Source organism: Eufriesea mexicana, unplaced genomic scaffold, assembly GCF_001483705.2.
Source record: "Eufriesea mexicana isolate 0111107269 unplaced genomic scaffold, ASM148370v2 scaffold3953, whole genome shotgun sequence".
Lineage (NCBI taxonomy): Eukaryota > Metazoa > Arthropoda > Insecta > Hymenoptera > Apidae > Eufriesea > Eufriesea mexicana.
In genome coordinates this window covers 314,081-330,673 of record NW_016911957.1, presented here as the reverse complement: position 1 = coordinate 330,673, position 16,593 = coordinate 314,081, and the positions used below count along the sequence as shown (strand labels likewise).

At 39.6% G+C, this 16,593-nt stretch overlaps 1 protein-coding gene across 4 annotated transcripts in view; it reads right to left on the bottom strand.

Moving 5' to 3' along the window:
• LOC108551408 (ankyrin repeat domain-containing protein 50) overlaps positions 1-16,593 on the bottom strand; it is an 84,104-nt gene that overhangs the window by 7,456 nt on the left and 60,055 nt on the right. For all 4 annotated transcript variants that reach the window (XM_017905557.1, XM_017905558.1, XM_017905555.1 and 1 more), the window contains exons 2-3: positions 1,952-2,850; positions 699-1,226 (exon numbers count right to left, since the gene is read on the bottom strand). In XM_017905557.1, coding sequence (XP_017761046.1) covers positions 699-1,226; positions 1,952-2,277 — 854 coding nt within the window. In that variant the 5' untranslated portion in view covers positions 2,278-2,850. The remainder of the gene's footprint in view (positions 1-698; positions 1,227-1,951; positions 2,851-16,593) is intronic.

The window sequence follows — 16,593 nt, the reverse complement described above, 5'->3', positions numbered from 1 at the left end:
AAACATTCTTTATCAATTGTGTGTTGAACAAAATTTTGTACTTTAACCCTTTCGTCTATAATACCGCGTGAGACTCGTGGTAAGGAGATTGGCCCAAATTAAATATCACGGGTGAGAGAGGGGCCTAATGTAAACAATACGAGTGAGGCTCGTAGTTAAGTTTCATCGATGTTCTTATGTTTAAATCACGTGTTATTTCCCACCACGTTCGGACGAAATGGCTCGACGTGTGACTAACTCTGTTGCTGATTGTGGCACGCGCTATTGAAACTTAAATCGTAAGGTAAGGGATTCATCGAATGTTAATAGGATAAAGTGTCGGACTTCAGACGGAAATATTTTCCAAAAAAAGATGTACGATAAGTGGCCTTTATCAATGCAAATACAGATATGAGTCATCCTCTACTTTTTTGTGCAGTTAATTGATGTGGCAAATGAGTGGCTCCCGTTTTTTTGGTTGGATGGTCTATCTCAATCATACTTTTTGGAGACATTAATTTACATAGAGGTAAAATGATAGGGACTGAACGTTCCAACTAGTTGCAATTCAAGAACAATTCGACTCTGTTCTTATGACGAATTCTTAGCTGATGATCTAGTAGCACTAAAGATTAATTCGAACGTCAAAATAATAAGAACAAGAAAAAATACATACTTAAAATAGAGCTTCAATGCTACCAAAACTAAAAAATACACACCTGAGCGCATCTTCTTGATCCAATCGTGCGAGGATGTACTGTTGGATGTCTCTCACTACCAAGGACTTCCTCAGATCATCCAAAGGTATCTTCCTGAAGCCGCTGAACATCCGCGAGATCGGTTTGCTCTGACGTCGTGCAGTGCAAACGAGCAGCAACCACTGAGGGAACAGATGATGATGATTGGCCAACAATTCGGCGATCGTTCTGCTGACGTTGTCGTTGTCTCTCCTCGAGTCTCTGGTACCCGTCTGTGAAATATCCAGTGTCTGTCCCTCGTCGATGGAGTCGACTAACAGGAACAGGCAACATTTTGGTGACTCCAATTCTAACAGAGGAAAGAGCAGAGCCTTCTTTAAAGCGTCGTCTGGGTCTCTGTCGAGAACATCCGGTTGCAAGGCGGCCTGTATCTCTGGATCGGTTCTAAGTTTCTCTGCGTAGGCTTCTGCTACCATTTCCCTCGATGTCATTGACACTGGCGTGGCGTTAGTGGTTGTGCTGCCTGGTATTGGTGAGCTCGAAGACACCCTATGGACATTTAAGGAATTATTCGCAAATATTCGAATATACAGGGTGTTTCATACAGAGTGTATCATTTACATGACTCTACTTCTGAAGCTATTTTCGTTTTAATAAATTTTGGGGGGAAACTGAGATAGTCTAATTGATTTTATTGAATTGTGTATATGGTAGACGAGTACTTGGAAATTTTAAATGACTGTGAGACTTTGTAATACGTTTGTCAACTGTCCGAGGATGATAGGCTTCTGTGGGAATCAAAGGTGCTTATTTCAAATGGTTTCTAGGAAGGCCAGCAAGTCTGCATTACTAATACACGAAAATGTAACTCGGAAATGAGGTCAAACAGTTCTCACGTTTATACAAACTTTTCTCATTGTTTTTGTGCCTTCTCATCCGGGGATTTTAGTTGAAATAGGTTCTACATGTTGTGAAACATCCTGTATCATCGACTGTTCGAGATCAATTAATCGCCTTGTCATGAATGACGATGTAATCATTGAAAAAATTTTCGGTTGTATGTGAAAAAGGAATAAGGAGTTCATTTCGTGATAAGCTTCACACTGGAACTACCAAATCAATCGAAATGACTGATTTTCAACATTATTAATTTAATTAACAAAGGTATATTATATTTAAATATATTTAAATACACGTTAAAGACTGATAGTCCCAATGTTAAACGTCAGCTCGATCATCAACATGTTACAGGGCCCTAGATCACTGTCACCAACCTGTGAATCCCATCCGATCCAGGCTGCAGTAGCTGAGCGACCAGGGACCTTACGAACTGAGCTGGCGACAGGGATGCCTCGCTCCTGGCCTGACAAAAATGCCTAGCCAGTAGTCTCCTGTTCAAAGATCTCTGATGTCTAGCATTGGCACCTGCGGATGGCCAAGCTAACTCGGCACTGAATGCCGTTTTCCCGCTTCCTGGTCCACCAACGACCAGGACACCGCAGGTCTTCGATGTTGGCCTCTGTTCCAAGCAATGGGACAGCTTGGTGAATGCCCACTCGCGGCAGAAGAACCGCTTCTTCTCTATCACCGGTGCAGCCATCCTCCTAATGATTCCTTCCTTTTATACCTAATCGATAAACCCGATCCTAGTCGTAATCACGTTTCGTTGCTCAAGTTTCTTCGCTGTCGCGTGTCAATGGACCTTACGAGGTCTATGGTCGCATCAGACACGACTCTGTGGTTCGAAGCAGCTTGTGCGTCTGAATAGGAAGTATGCCAGGCCGTGTCAGTGAAGAACTTTGTTGTTCGAAATTGTCTAGGCTAACTGTAAGTGGTGGTCGACCACCTGGTTCAGGTATGTAATAGCGCGGACCCTTATAAGATCGTTCTCCAATGTGGACTGTGAGGTTATGTAGCTTCGCTCGTTTCGTTGATCGATAATGGTGTTATCTGTGTGATTTCTAGCAGTGGTTACGTGGAAATAGCAAGAAAATCAGAACAGGTGACAATTTAGATTGGCTGCAGTGCGCGGTTACGGTTCATCTCGCTGTACTTTGACGCGGGAACATTGGTCGGAGCCCCAGGGGGCTCTGAGGCTTCCTCGGCCTCCATTCAGCCTTCTCATCGCCTCGTCGCGGGCGAGCACCGCGCTTTGTATCGCCGCATTCTACACCTGGAACAGAGAAAAGGCACATCGTTTACGTTAGACGTTATGTCGCCTAATATATTTATGGTTATTCTATAGGTTTAGCTCATGATTATTTTACGGTTATTTCCTAGCTATTTAATGAATATTCCACGGCTATTCCATGGCCATACAATAGTTATTCCACGATTATTTTATGACTATTTCATAATTATTCCACGACTACTCCATAGTCATTTTCTGGTTATTCCATGATTACTCTATAGTCATTCTATAATTATTTTACGATCATTGCATGTTTATTCTGTAGTTATTCCATGGTTATTCCATGATTATTCCATGGTTATTATTCCATATAACTCTTACATCTTTAGTCAGAAAGTCTCAAGGTTTTCTTTCTGTTCTTCAAAGGAAGTTTCTCGTTTCCAAGGCTACTGCTGTTGGTAATTAAAGGGAATTTGGTTATTTCCCTCGACACTTGTTTGCATTGGAATTATGCCGTTTCGAGCCGACCCTCGTCCGCTTCCGCCTACACCGGAAAGTCCGCTGCATCATAATGGATAGTAACGTTCGAATACCTTAGCTTTCAGTTTTTCCTTTCCCTCTTACTTTTTCAAAGTTAACCGGGGTTTAAATTTCATTAAAATTCATTCGATTAGTTTTAATTAAATTGGGGATATTTTCGGTTAGTTATCGCAGAGATGGAATATATTATTTCCCTTTTTGTCTGCATAATCGACGAATATTACATTAATCATCGAATTGGGAGATTTTATACCATAAAATAGTTATTGTATACCATCGATATAATTATTCGATAATTATTCCCAATTACAAAGCATCTCGAATCTCCGGGAAGATAAATGAAATATCGTACTGTATATAAATAAAATATTGCATATTCCATATTTGTATCGATTAACATAATTCAGTTTCGTTTCCTCGCAGATTAAACAGAAGTCCAATAATTTCATTTCTTTCGAATCATCATTATTTAATTTTTCTAAAACAAAAATAAAAATATATATATAGTAGAAATAGTGTAGAGAGTAATTAAAAAATTATAAAAATAAAGAAAATTATATATACACAAAACATACAAAATAAATATTTTGAAGGTAGTTTCAATTTATGATTGGTTAGCGTTATAACCTATAAATAATATAATAAGCACCCGTGTTTTTGCCGTGGCAGTTTATCGAATGAAACACGGGGAGAGATCCCTGTCCCGTCTAGTGAAAAGCTTCATTTCCTGTGTTATTCATTGCACGGTGAGCGATCTGAAATTCGTATTAAACGACCGTGATAATTGTCTGTTCGCGGGAGACAGGTGGGCTGAAATTACGGTAGTGCGCTCGAGACGAGCGAAAACGCGGAGAACCAATGACAAACTAGTTCCACTAATGAGAAGTAGATACCTCGGCGTCTGACTTTTCTAATTATTACCCGCCGCGTGTTTGCGCTTGTTGAGACTTCCCCGAGAAAACCTGCAACGGTGGATGTTTCCGAATGGAACGAAAACACGCTTAATTTACGGTGTCGCGTATACTTCGATGCTTCAATCGGACAATGCGCTGCGTTCCAAACGAAAGAGCCCTTCTTCAATTTTTCCTTGCATAGCATCATGATATTTTTCGATATTTCTCTCCTTCCTTTTAGAGAGTAATTTGCTTCGCAATTATATTTCGATGATTGTCAATCGAGTGTTAACCTTAACTTCTTATACTCGAGAGAGGTGTCTCATATGTCACTTAACAGAATGATAATAGTTAATATTGTTGATATATAATAGCGAATAAGACAATATTTCGTAATATTGCGAAAATCTTTACTTGAAAAGTCTATTTCGTATATTTAAAACGAATAAAAAGAATTGTAAGCACACCTATTGCTTTGCTTATTCTCTTGTTCGTGAGATACTAAAGTTCGAGCTAATAGTATTTACATATGTAAGAGGGTGGCCAGACGAAGACATTCAACGAACGCGTACCGTCACGTGCATCCCTCTGGCGGCGAGTGTAAGAAATTCTTCAGAATTCGTGCTAGGTCGACGTCGGTGTTTGACGGATCGCGGACGGATCTCTCGTGTGCTGGTTTTAATATTATCGAGTGGCTCGTTTATAAGCGAGCTTCTGGAAAATTTAATATTAGAACCGAGGAACGTGGTCGAAAGGAATTCTCATTGTTGCTGCTACTGCGATTCTTCGAACGTTCAACAGCGGACTTTCAGCAAAATGAGCTCGTATCTTTCGTGGTTTGGAGCCGCCACGAGTCGTTATTGCAACCTTTTCGAAGCACCTGCGTAATGTCCAACGCATTGGGATGCTCGTTCATTCGATGAAAAGGGTTATATAGCTTTTCTGACTATTGGAATCGTGAAGAAAAGTTTTTTTTTATTGGCGATTTATCAGTTTACGTTGGTTTAGGTTAGGTTCTCAGAAAGTCATCTCGAATCTTGTGAAATTAAAGCATTAAGCTTACCGTGCGATCAGTTCGCTGTTTAGGTTAGGAAAAATGGACCATTTGACATGGATACCGTATCGCATACTTAGTATTCCTTTTTAGTTATTCTATTTCCGCATTTTGTAAAACATTATTAAAATTGTAATTATTCGCGTTTTAAATTTTGTTAAAAATTCGGATATTTCTTGGATATATATCACAATGTAATAACACGTAGACTGCTGAATGTTTGGGAAAGTCGTAAGAAAATTGTTAGAACTTGGCTATTCGATGTCATGAAATATTGGTATATTCGCCCAACTTCTTTACGAGTTTAAACTTGGAAAATGTATCGTAAAATCTGCTGAAAGTATGAGGTCGGCATTCGAAGAGGCTTATGTAAATGTTAGGATAGCTCGACAATGGTATGTGGAATTGAAGATCGACTATTCTTCGTTGAAGAATAAGTCGAGAGGAAGATTTGGAAAATGCAATCGACGACGATATTTTGGAAAAGATTAATTGAAAAGTATAGTAATGTCAAACATAAGGATTATTTATTTATTATAAATCAAGCAAACATTAAAAAAGAAATCTCATTTCAGAGTTTCCCTTATCTTCCCGTTAAACGACACCAGAGTGCAGTCACACCGTCAAGAGTCGTGGACCCTTCGTGTAGGTCTTCCGTTCCATGAAAATCGGCCTGCACTGATACGGACCAATCAAACGTCCCGTTGCACCGGAGTCGAGAATTTACTGCCTGGCCATAGCGGCGTTTCTGGCTTATCGCGCGCGTCGCGTCACTGATAGCGAATTTTCGAAATTCCCTACTATGGCGGCGTCCTGAACCTGGACCAACCTCAACTATCAACCGTGCCGATAAACCTTGACACGAACGAGCCGTGGCCATTGTCGACGTCCTGCTCGTTTTTATCTGCAAACGGCACCACGATTCACGTTGACTGCAGCGATTCGCACGGAAGAGCTGAACTTGCTTCAGTTTATTTGTTCGACAATTGACACGAAACATCGATCTTAGAGCGAAAAAGTTGGAAGCATGGTTGCGATAAGAGTGTATAGGGAGTACTGGACGTTCGTGGTGTTTTAGGAGTTTTATTTTGGGGTAGGAAATTTACAGTAGAACTAGCAAGTGAGTCAAAACGACTTGGTTCGGATATTTTATTTTTGCAGGTACAGAAGATGCATAAATGCTTTTAATAAAATTGATAAGACACGTTTAGGTCAGGTTGGAATGAAGTATCCTGGTACCAAACTTTAGAAAACTTTCAAAGGAGAAGCTAATCACTTTAGTGGACTGTGGACTTAAGAAAATGTCATTTAAAAATTGCAGATGCTCAGTGAGAACGTTTAATATTATCTGGAAGCTAATTAGGTGTTTACCGTTTAATTAAGAGTATTCGATATTACAGACATCTTTTCAAGAATAACGAAAGAAGGTTCCTATTAATGGAGTTTCTGGAGCGCCCCCTAGGCTGTGGTCTCGGTTCATAAGATCCTATCCTCTTCGATTTACCTTCTCAAACTCCAATGTCTTATATTTTCAATGCATAAAAATCGTCTATCAGGGGCAAAAGGATCGTACCTAATACCTCTTTCATAGATCAGCTCGAATAAATTCCTCTACAGAAAGAGATACCCAAGCCAGATTCACCGAAAACCACGCTGATCTCTCGTTGAATACGTTTTAACGCAAGGAGATCTCTCCAGAGAGGGAAACCGTGATGGATTCTAACAACCTTTGCGAATCCCCAAGAAGAGCCTTCGATCGTTGTAAGAAACGACGTATCAGAAAAGCGGATCTGGGATAGCGTTCGAGTTATTCGTGTCAAATGATAAGCTGAGATAGATCAGCGATAGAACAACGGCTGAGATCTCGTCCCCGAGGTGGTCATCGTTGTCTATCCGTCGTGAATTTAATGAACATTACCTGGCTAGACTCTCGTTCCTCTCCAAATACGGAGGGTGGCGGTGTCCACCAGTTTTAAGTGGGTCAAGCCTGCCATGACTTCGCTTTGTATGAATTTTAAACAGCGTGTGAACCGCGAGGCCTCGCAACCAGAGCAAGCTGTTTTTCGCGTAAGCCGGCTGTCGAACAGCTGCTTTAATGGCGTTCCATAGGACCAAGCGTTTGGATGGTGTTCGTCGACAGGTTGGATGATGGGTTGGGGCTCGATGTTTGATTTTTGGCGTAGATGGAGGAGAGACGTTCGAGTTTTGGGAAACGTGAATATCGGATGATCGAGAAAGTGAAAACGTCGTGAATATTGATTACAATTATGTTAATCGAGGATTATGTAAGAAATAGGATGGCCATATGAGGAGCTGAGAGATCGGTGAGTTTTAATTACGTTTCTGGAGCGTCGTTTGAAAGCAGCTAGAGAGGGAAGAGGAACAATCGATCGTCGCGAGAGAAACCGAGGGAAAACGCGCTTTCGCGTTTTCGTGGAGCTCTCACGGACGACGTGGGACAGATTTACAGCAATTAAAACGCGCGAATCCGAGGAAACTCTGACAAGATCCTTGTACGGAAGATCGCGGGGGACCTGGTCGGAATCACTCTGAAAATCAGTAATATATTTCATTCTAAAGTCTCTTCAGACGATTTCGAAAGGTACATTGCGAATCCACACAACTTATTAACGCTTCTTTGGTGTCCCTCGATTAATTCAGTTATTAATTATACGTACGTTTTGTTATAATTTATTTCTACTTATAGCCATGAAAAAGGTTAATTTACAGAGCTTGAGATATCGGTTGTTGCAGGTACAGCATGCAGTTGCTAAGTGACAAAAGAAAAAGTATAGATGTGGGTGGGTCTAGGCTGACCCAACGTGTGGCAGTAGTTTTGCAGTATTACAGACTTAGCGCTGCAAATTGGATCTGTCGTTAGTCGAGATTAGAGTAATCTACTTTGGGAAAGATGTAAATTACATTATTACAACTGATTTCAGCCGGCATAACTCTCTGTTATGGAAATTTGAATTGTTGCAGGGTCTAAACTTAGCTTCCTCATTCCGGTTACGATAATTCGTGGAATAACGAATCGTCTGCAGATGGTTCTTAGCGTGCCTCGACAGTGGCGACACCAACGACCTCACCCTGCCACTAGATATTACTACTAGATATTACTAGATACTACCGTCACAGATATTACTCGGCCCTCTCCACGTATTACGAAAAGGGAAAAAGAAAAAAAGAGAAAAACATCCTCCGTCATATTATTCTTTCCAAACGAACCATCAGGATTTCGACTGCAGACGAATTCATTTGTCTATAATCAGATTCACTCGATGGAAAAACCACGTTCACGTGGCCCCACAGTGCCACGCCGTAATTAACCGGTACATTATACTAACTAGGAACGCGCGAACGCGTGAAATACAATAGGGTGGAGCAGGACAAGCAGCAAACGAGGCGTCGAGCGTTCGAATTCATAGCTGCAGGAAGGTCGAGTAATTAGGTGACCCGGCTCTCAAACGTCGATGTCATTATCCGCGCAAATCGCGCGCTTGGGGTATAAGCGAGGAGTTACGCTCTCTCACACGCGATTCATAATTATCGTGAGCCCGTCCTCTTCTTCTCTCTCGTCCTTTTTTTTTCATCCCTCTTCGCTCCACCTTCCTGTCCTTTTTCCCTCCTTTTTTCCCTTTCTTCCATGTTTGGTAGCGCCTCGTGAACCGAGTCGGCGAATTAACTAGACTGCCGTGTAATTAAAGCAATTTGTCGAGTAACACCGACGATGCGAATTACCGAGGCGACGGATTCAAAATGGCTGTCATGCCGCTCGATTTCGTTGACAACGAACAGCGGGGAAAGAGGAGGACGAAGGTTCTTTGTTGTTTCCGACTGAACGTGGCGAAGCATACATGGATGCTGGTTCTTTAACCCTCCTCGACCTCTCACGGACGGAATTTATACCTAGTATGGACTGCTGCTTTGTCACGAGAAGACAGGATCCATACGTCGAATAGACTGTTTCTTCATAAACGACTGGGCTCCATATGGACTTCTTATCTAACCTGTCACAACGTATGTATACAACTGCAGAACTGGTAATAGGTAAGAAAAGTTACGTCCATACTCCTTCTATTTCATGTTAAACAGTTAATTTATAATTCTATGTCTATTATTTCATATCTACCACGTACGCTTAGGTTAGGTTTGGGTTAGATTCTTATTTATAATAATCACAATTGCGTTTGTAAATGACAATACGTTCCAAATACGTTCCAATTATATGGAAATGCAAATGAAAGACTGAACAAATGATGCATTTCATCCATACGATATGGAAATAAATGAAATCCGAATGTGTTACACAGTTGTGGTCACATTATGGTTGGAATGACTTATATTACGACGAACGCTGCACCGGAGGTACCTACTTATGTGGGTCTAGGTCTGTTTAATAATATGACTTACAATATCAGAGAAGGAGAGGAGGAAGACGAGGACAGTGCAAGAAAGGAAGGATATGTTGGTCTAGGCTCTGATTCTAGAATTATCGATAATACCATGTTAACGGGCCCGTACTTTAGTCGCCGGAGTACTGAAACAGATCGGAAACAGTATTTATAGAACACGTGTATTGTGGTAAGCGTCCCTCTGGCGGCGAGCGGAGGAAGGTCGCCGCAGCACTGTAATAACGCGAGAAACTTTTCTGAGTTATGCACGATGAAATTAATGCTCGTGTGACTGGGACTATAATGCATTGTACATTCAAAATGATCGTCGCGATGTTCGCGGTTTTAACGGCCGTGTGACCGTGGATTTAGTGAGAAGATTTATTCGCCGTGCCAAGATAATTGTATGGTACATCGAGTGAAATCTATCTGATGCTGGTGAACCTGATTTAACGAGTTCAGAGGCTCGGTTGAAACGTTTTGTATCAGGATGGTAATGCTAGATAAAAAGTTTCGTCGAGTATTATTCTTCCCGAACTTTTCATTATGTTTCATGTTCTATTTTTGATCACTTTTCATGTTCGAGATTAATTTGAGGTTATGATTCGAAGTTTCGAGAGAGCTTTTTAACTCTTCTGATAATAATAACAATACGATGTTATCTAATCGATGACTGATCCATCAAGACGAACTGTTTCCGCATAGGCTGATAATTTCAATAAACAATGGGGTACTTAAGCCACGCGATTTTTCGACGTTCGAGACGGCGTGATACGAGGATCTTCGAAACAATGGTGAATGGTATCGATGGGACGGTGATGGGGATTAATGATCCGTGTCTGTTGCGAGATTTTCACGGTGCGCTGGAAAGTATGGGCGCGTTCCACTTTCGATGCAGCAACTTGAAAATGGTAATTCAAAAATCTTATGCATTATATAAGCATGATGCTTCGTGATGGCAGGTAAATGACACAATTATATTTCAACAACCGATTTCGCAGTACCAATATATCCACAGTTTACTATCTAGATATTACATAAATAATGACTTAATCCAACGTTTTCAAATTTTTTCATAAATTAATAAATGTGTATATAAACATAATTTTGTCCAGACCTTTGATACTTCCACGGCTCAAGTTTTTCAACAGTAGCGGATTTAGTCACCCTGGACCCCGTGAAAAGGAGGTACCCCATAATAAAAATTAATTTTAATCGATCGTAAATTTAATATATACGACTGAAAAGAATTTTATTCGAATATTTTAAATTCCAGTAAAAATTCAGATAGCTGAATCAACAAGACTGAAACTCACTCGAAGAAATACGATCTTTTAGATCTACGTCATGGTAAACTAAGAACGAGCTAGTAGCGTTTCGCAAATTATTACTGTTTCCAATTTAGTCGGTATAGTAACGACAAGACATTATCGACTCGTTCTCAGCTCGTCAAATGCTCGTTATAACTCCTCAGAGATTTATTTTAACACATTTACGACCGGTAATTTAACCGAGATCCTAAAGTAGAAAGCCTGCAGGCACTAAAAATAGGAACTGAAAAAATTTCCATTCAAGTACCATGATTTGTATCGTTCGTGATATTAACTAAAGTGCATATGAGAAATTTTTCGTTTCTTAAAATTACTAACACTCTGTTATCTCCTTGGCTTCTTACACTTACAGAAAGACGTAATAGCTATCGCTAACCTGTTAACAGCAGCCCAAAAATTTCTACCACTCCGGGCCTCTGGAAAACTAAATACGTCACTGCTTTTCAAGTCTACTAGCCCTTTAATCATATTTAAAACGATTCAACTATTCCCATAGTCTACCTTCCAATCTTCGAGAAGTTCAGAAGTTGAGATTTAAATACTCATTGCTAACCGAACCATCTTATATTCCAGATTGAGATCCAGAACCAAAAGGGAGCCTTCTCTTCCGGCCTCTGAAGACGGTTTATCGTATGCGATCGTTCACCACGATAACGAGCGAAGCTCCAAAGGGGACGCGAAAGCGAAATGAGAAAACAGAGGAAGATGCTTAATGGGGTAGAGCATGAGACTGGGTCCGGACTGGCGTGGAACGTTTCGAACAATGAGGATCAAACCTCGGCGTATAAGGGAACCGAGTCGAAGTTACTTCGTTGCCAGAATGACAATGCTCGTTCCACTTCGGCCGTAAATTCGATGCTTAATAAAGGCGACGTATTCACCTGGCGAAGAACACGCAAATTGAGACGTCTCACCTGAATGGGGAACCACGGGACCGGCCAGAGACCTGGCTGCTATTATCGCGAGGGACGAGGGTGCAGGATGGGGTTCAATTTTACAGTGGACTGACGGGAATTCGATTTCGCAGAGACTCGTATTCCACTTTGTCGCGCATAGAGTATGTTTAGGGATTGTTAATACGAAAGTTGCCATTTTAGATGCGCTTTGAGGATCGCCGTTGAAAGATCCTCAAAGATGTAGAGGTATTAACCACTTGCGCTGGTAAGAAATTCACTGACACGTGTGTCAGAACGGTCCAGTGTTCTGTGACAATTGCCTGACGATGTGTATATTATATTGTTGGCCATTCTGCGACAAAAGCATTACGACGTGCGTCGCACGTCTTTTTAGCGCAAGTGGTTAACCCTTTGACTGCCACGTCGAAATTACATGTTTCGCTCAGGACTCCACAGGAGTGCACGGCTAGATGCGAGATTTGTTCTAATATTTTTTTGGTGTCCTAATATAAATTTTTAATCGTTCAATGGGGCATTTTTTATTTCGAAGTATTTTCTAATTAGCGGTTATATTCAAAATGCATTAACTGTCAATTTTCATTCAATGTTGTTCAATGCAGTTTAGGTAGTTCAAGCACTCCGGTCACCAATGACCACCGTGGCAGTCAAAGTATTAAGGAGGTGTCGAAGAAACAGACGAATATCTCGAGTATTAGGAACTGATTCTAGTTTCTTTCATTTTGTATCGTGGTTTAGAGTTTCTTTGAGTGAGATCATGGGAATGATTTCGTTGCAGATTATGAAAATGAGAATTTGGAAGAATGTTTAAGAGTGATCTCGAGTTCAGTGTGTTGATTATGGAGATGATAGAGGAATGATTGGGTATTTGGAATTAGTATGGAAGACAAAGATTAGAATGGTTAGATAAAGATTTGCAGATCTTGGAATGAATATATAGACTGCTTATGAGTTTGGATGATAGTGAAAGGACTGACAAGGGAACTACAAGTCCCTCGGGTCATTGATTTAGTTGAAACTTTGCAGATTTGTAGATTTAGTCACCCTGTTCAAGGAACTACTCGATAGTTGTTCAGATATTTATGATTAAAGCCTTATTATTCTTAACTAGAGATTTCTTCTGAATAGTTAACGATAGTTATCAAGTGGCATTGTAGCCTAACGACAACATCCGAAAATTGCCACCAGCGTGAGAATTTTCGGATATCGTCATTAGGTCACAATGGCGTATGATAAATATTCGAAATAAATCTGTAATTAAGGCAATAATAAAACTTTAATCACGAGTATCTCGAAAACTATCGAGTAGTTGCCCTTATAATATATTTTCTTAAACTGGATGATTAAATCTACAAACCTGCAAAGTTTCAACTAAATCTATGACTCGAAGGACTTGCACTCTCCTTGCGAGTCTTAAGATTAGGGTATAAAGGTAGTGTATTCAGGTTTAGCAGAGCTTGGAAATGCCTAGTTTAATTTGAATGGTTATAATCAGTAGTTAATTGATAACCTAGACCTGTTAGAGATAAGAGAGATTGTATATTTGACAGTAGGATGTGAAAGAATGGCTAGCCAAGGTTTGACAGACTGTAGAAACGGGAATTTGGCACGAATATTTATAGTCAGTGGTGCATTGTAAATTTGTTCTGCTGGAGATGACACTGCAAGAAGGAAGTATTGAAATTATAGTATAAAAGAAGGAAGGTTTTGGAAATCTTGGAATGGGAATTTGGCACGAATGTTTATAGTCAATGTCAGACTGTAAGTTTCCTAAGTTGGAGACGATGGAAGAAGGAGTGCGAAGAAGAGTAGTCAGCCAAGGTATACAGTCTAGAAGTGAAAAAGATTATAAAATAGGTAAAGGGAGAATACATGAATATAAAAATACATCGTGTGGTAGATGAATAATTTTGCTGTATTCCCTCTTGAAACATGAGGAATACTAGCTAAATAAATTATCATGCTCTAGGCACTGGCACTCCAGGTAACGAGTTAATTAATCTTTTCCAATCAACGCGTTAAGCACCGAGATTTATAGCGAGAAGCTTTGAAAAGGGAGAGAAAATTGGAATATGTTTCAACTGGACTGACAAAGACCATCTTTCATGTAGCTTTAAATGATCATTTAGTATACAATAATTAAATAAAAAATATTTTGGTAGTAAGTCTGTATCCGATTTCTCCATTTTTCTTTCTTTTTTTATTAGAAGATATTATTTTATTATTCGTAATAAAACATTTGCTCGACTTTTATGAAATCCACTAATCAAATAATAAAGAAAAATTACCTGAAAGTATACCAGGTTTAACTTCAATGAAATTACGCGCGTTGGAATAAAGGCTTGAGGATCGTTACCAGAAAACTTCGATTTTGCCATCGAATCCATTCGTTTCCTCTTCTTAAACGACGTATCAAAGGGACGAGAGGTTTGTGCAATCCGATCGCTTCGTCCTCGGCAATTGAAGTATCCTTAACGAGAAAACTTCTCGTTCCCGAACGATATCCATTAAAACGGAGCACAAATCCGCCAGTAGCAAAAGAGTCGTGTTACGCATTCCTCGTGACTGGCTAGGATAAACGATGAAATAAAGGAGAAATCGCACAAGACGCGACAAGATCGTCCAATTAGGGAGACAATTATACCGGTAACACCTTTCGCGGCGAACTTGTTGATCGATTCATCGTAGCTAATTAACCCTTCAGCCACGGTGTACTCCAAAAGAAAAAAAAGAAAAAAAGAAAAACAGAAAATTCGCCGTAAGGCATTTGCAAATTGCTCGTCTAGCTATGTTAGAAATGTTAAGTTCCTACGGAATTTTTATGAAATGCATTTTAAAGTTTCCATGGCCTTAAGCCTTTTAGTTCGTAAACTTATAATTTACAGAATAATTAAAAAAATTAAGAAACTCGATTTTTTGAAAATTGAAAGTTGGAATATTTAAAAATTGAAAATCCGAAGTTGGAAGATCTAAAAATTCGAAACTTTGCAAATTGGAAGATTCGAAAATTGGAAATTTTTATAAAACGAAGTTGAAAAAGTTTTTAGATCGAAAATTTTTTAATTTTGAAAACTAAAATATTTTGGATTTCGATATTTTACGCAGGCAATATATCTCTTAAATTGTTGCAACTATGCAATAATTAATTACTGTATCCAACGTTGAATTTTCCAAGAAATATATAGCAATCGAAATACATATATACTACATAATTGCAAATTTATCGCAATGGAAGGGTTAAACGGAAACCGTAAAGCGAAAAAACGCGGATAAATGCAGCTCGTAGCGTCAAAATTCCGATAGAATAAGGAAAGGCTGGGCTTCTTATCTTGTTAGATCTTAGATGTATACGAGATCGTTAATGCGTTCGTGGTTAGCCGTATTTGGTTGATTGAGCAACGGCCTCGTTTCAGATGATCTTGTCTTCGTTCCCTACCCGTGCTCCTGTACCGATGCACTGCCTTAATCGGTCCTCGTTCGTACGTCGTGATCGATTTAATTATGGTACTGGACATTGAAACGTTTTAATGGACAGTGCTGGACGCGATAATTAAGAAAGATCGAAGCTTGGAAGAACAAAAGCCAAGATTTATCCATTGACTTATTTACAGATTTATTCACTTGTCACACTTCACGTTCGCCAACTTACATTTCCATTCGACAATTTTCTCTCTCCGATATGCATTTTAAGTTCACTTAAAAGGTATCACGAGAAGGCAGACACGAACCAAATACGATAATCTCCATTCCATTTTTTGAAACAAGAAATATCCCCAAAATTGGAGATCGGTTTTCTCGATGGGTCTTTTAAAATTCACATCCACAAATTCACACGTTTATTCCATAATTAAATACTCGGTAACGAGATGGACACAGATGTTAATTCACTCTGAAAGATAGGTAGATAAAGATATATCGGTAAGAGAGTTCACGTAACGTTTTAATATTGAGGAAAAAATACGTTAATTATTTGCTGGTTATTTAAAAAATTCGATAACAGTGTGTATATTCGTCCCATGCTCGAATAGAATACACTACCACTCGCGAAGCACGCGTAAAGCATACTATAACAATACGGCGAGGTTTGGCAGCTCAAGGTTCTTCCCCCACCATGAGTTAAGAAGAACGGTGTCCCCACTTTTATGGTCTCGCGCGTACCACGGTTATCGATAACTTTATAGGTGGGGAGTTCCAGCTCGCGAGACTGTATTTGGCTATATCCTTATCATTTTTCTTTATTTTTGCCCTTTATTCTTTTACACAGCTTCTTATACTTTTATATGCGGCGCCATTTTAAAGTTTGCCGCCATTTATTTAGAGGAAAGAGATCCAGAAGTTTTCACGTATTTCAAATTGGTACCTGTACTTTTAGAATAATCGGTGTACATTTATTTGCATTTATCTTTAAATTATTTTTCTTTCTTTTTTTAATAACTATTTTGTTATTATTTTGTATAGACGTATAAGAAAAAAGGCAAAATAAGGAAATTCTCAATTCTTAATTTCGACGAGTCGTTTTAGCAAGCATATCTCCTTGAATGACCCTTTTTCTTTGGAAAGAGATGCAGTTCGCGAAAAAGGATCGCGGAACGGACCGATCGATCGCGCGTCGCGACAGAAAGAAAGATGGCGGATATTCGGAACGGAAATGGGTTCAGC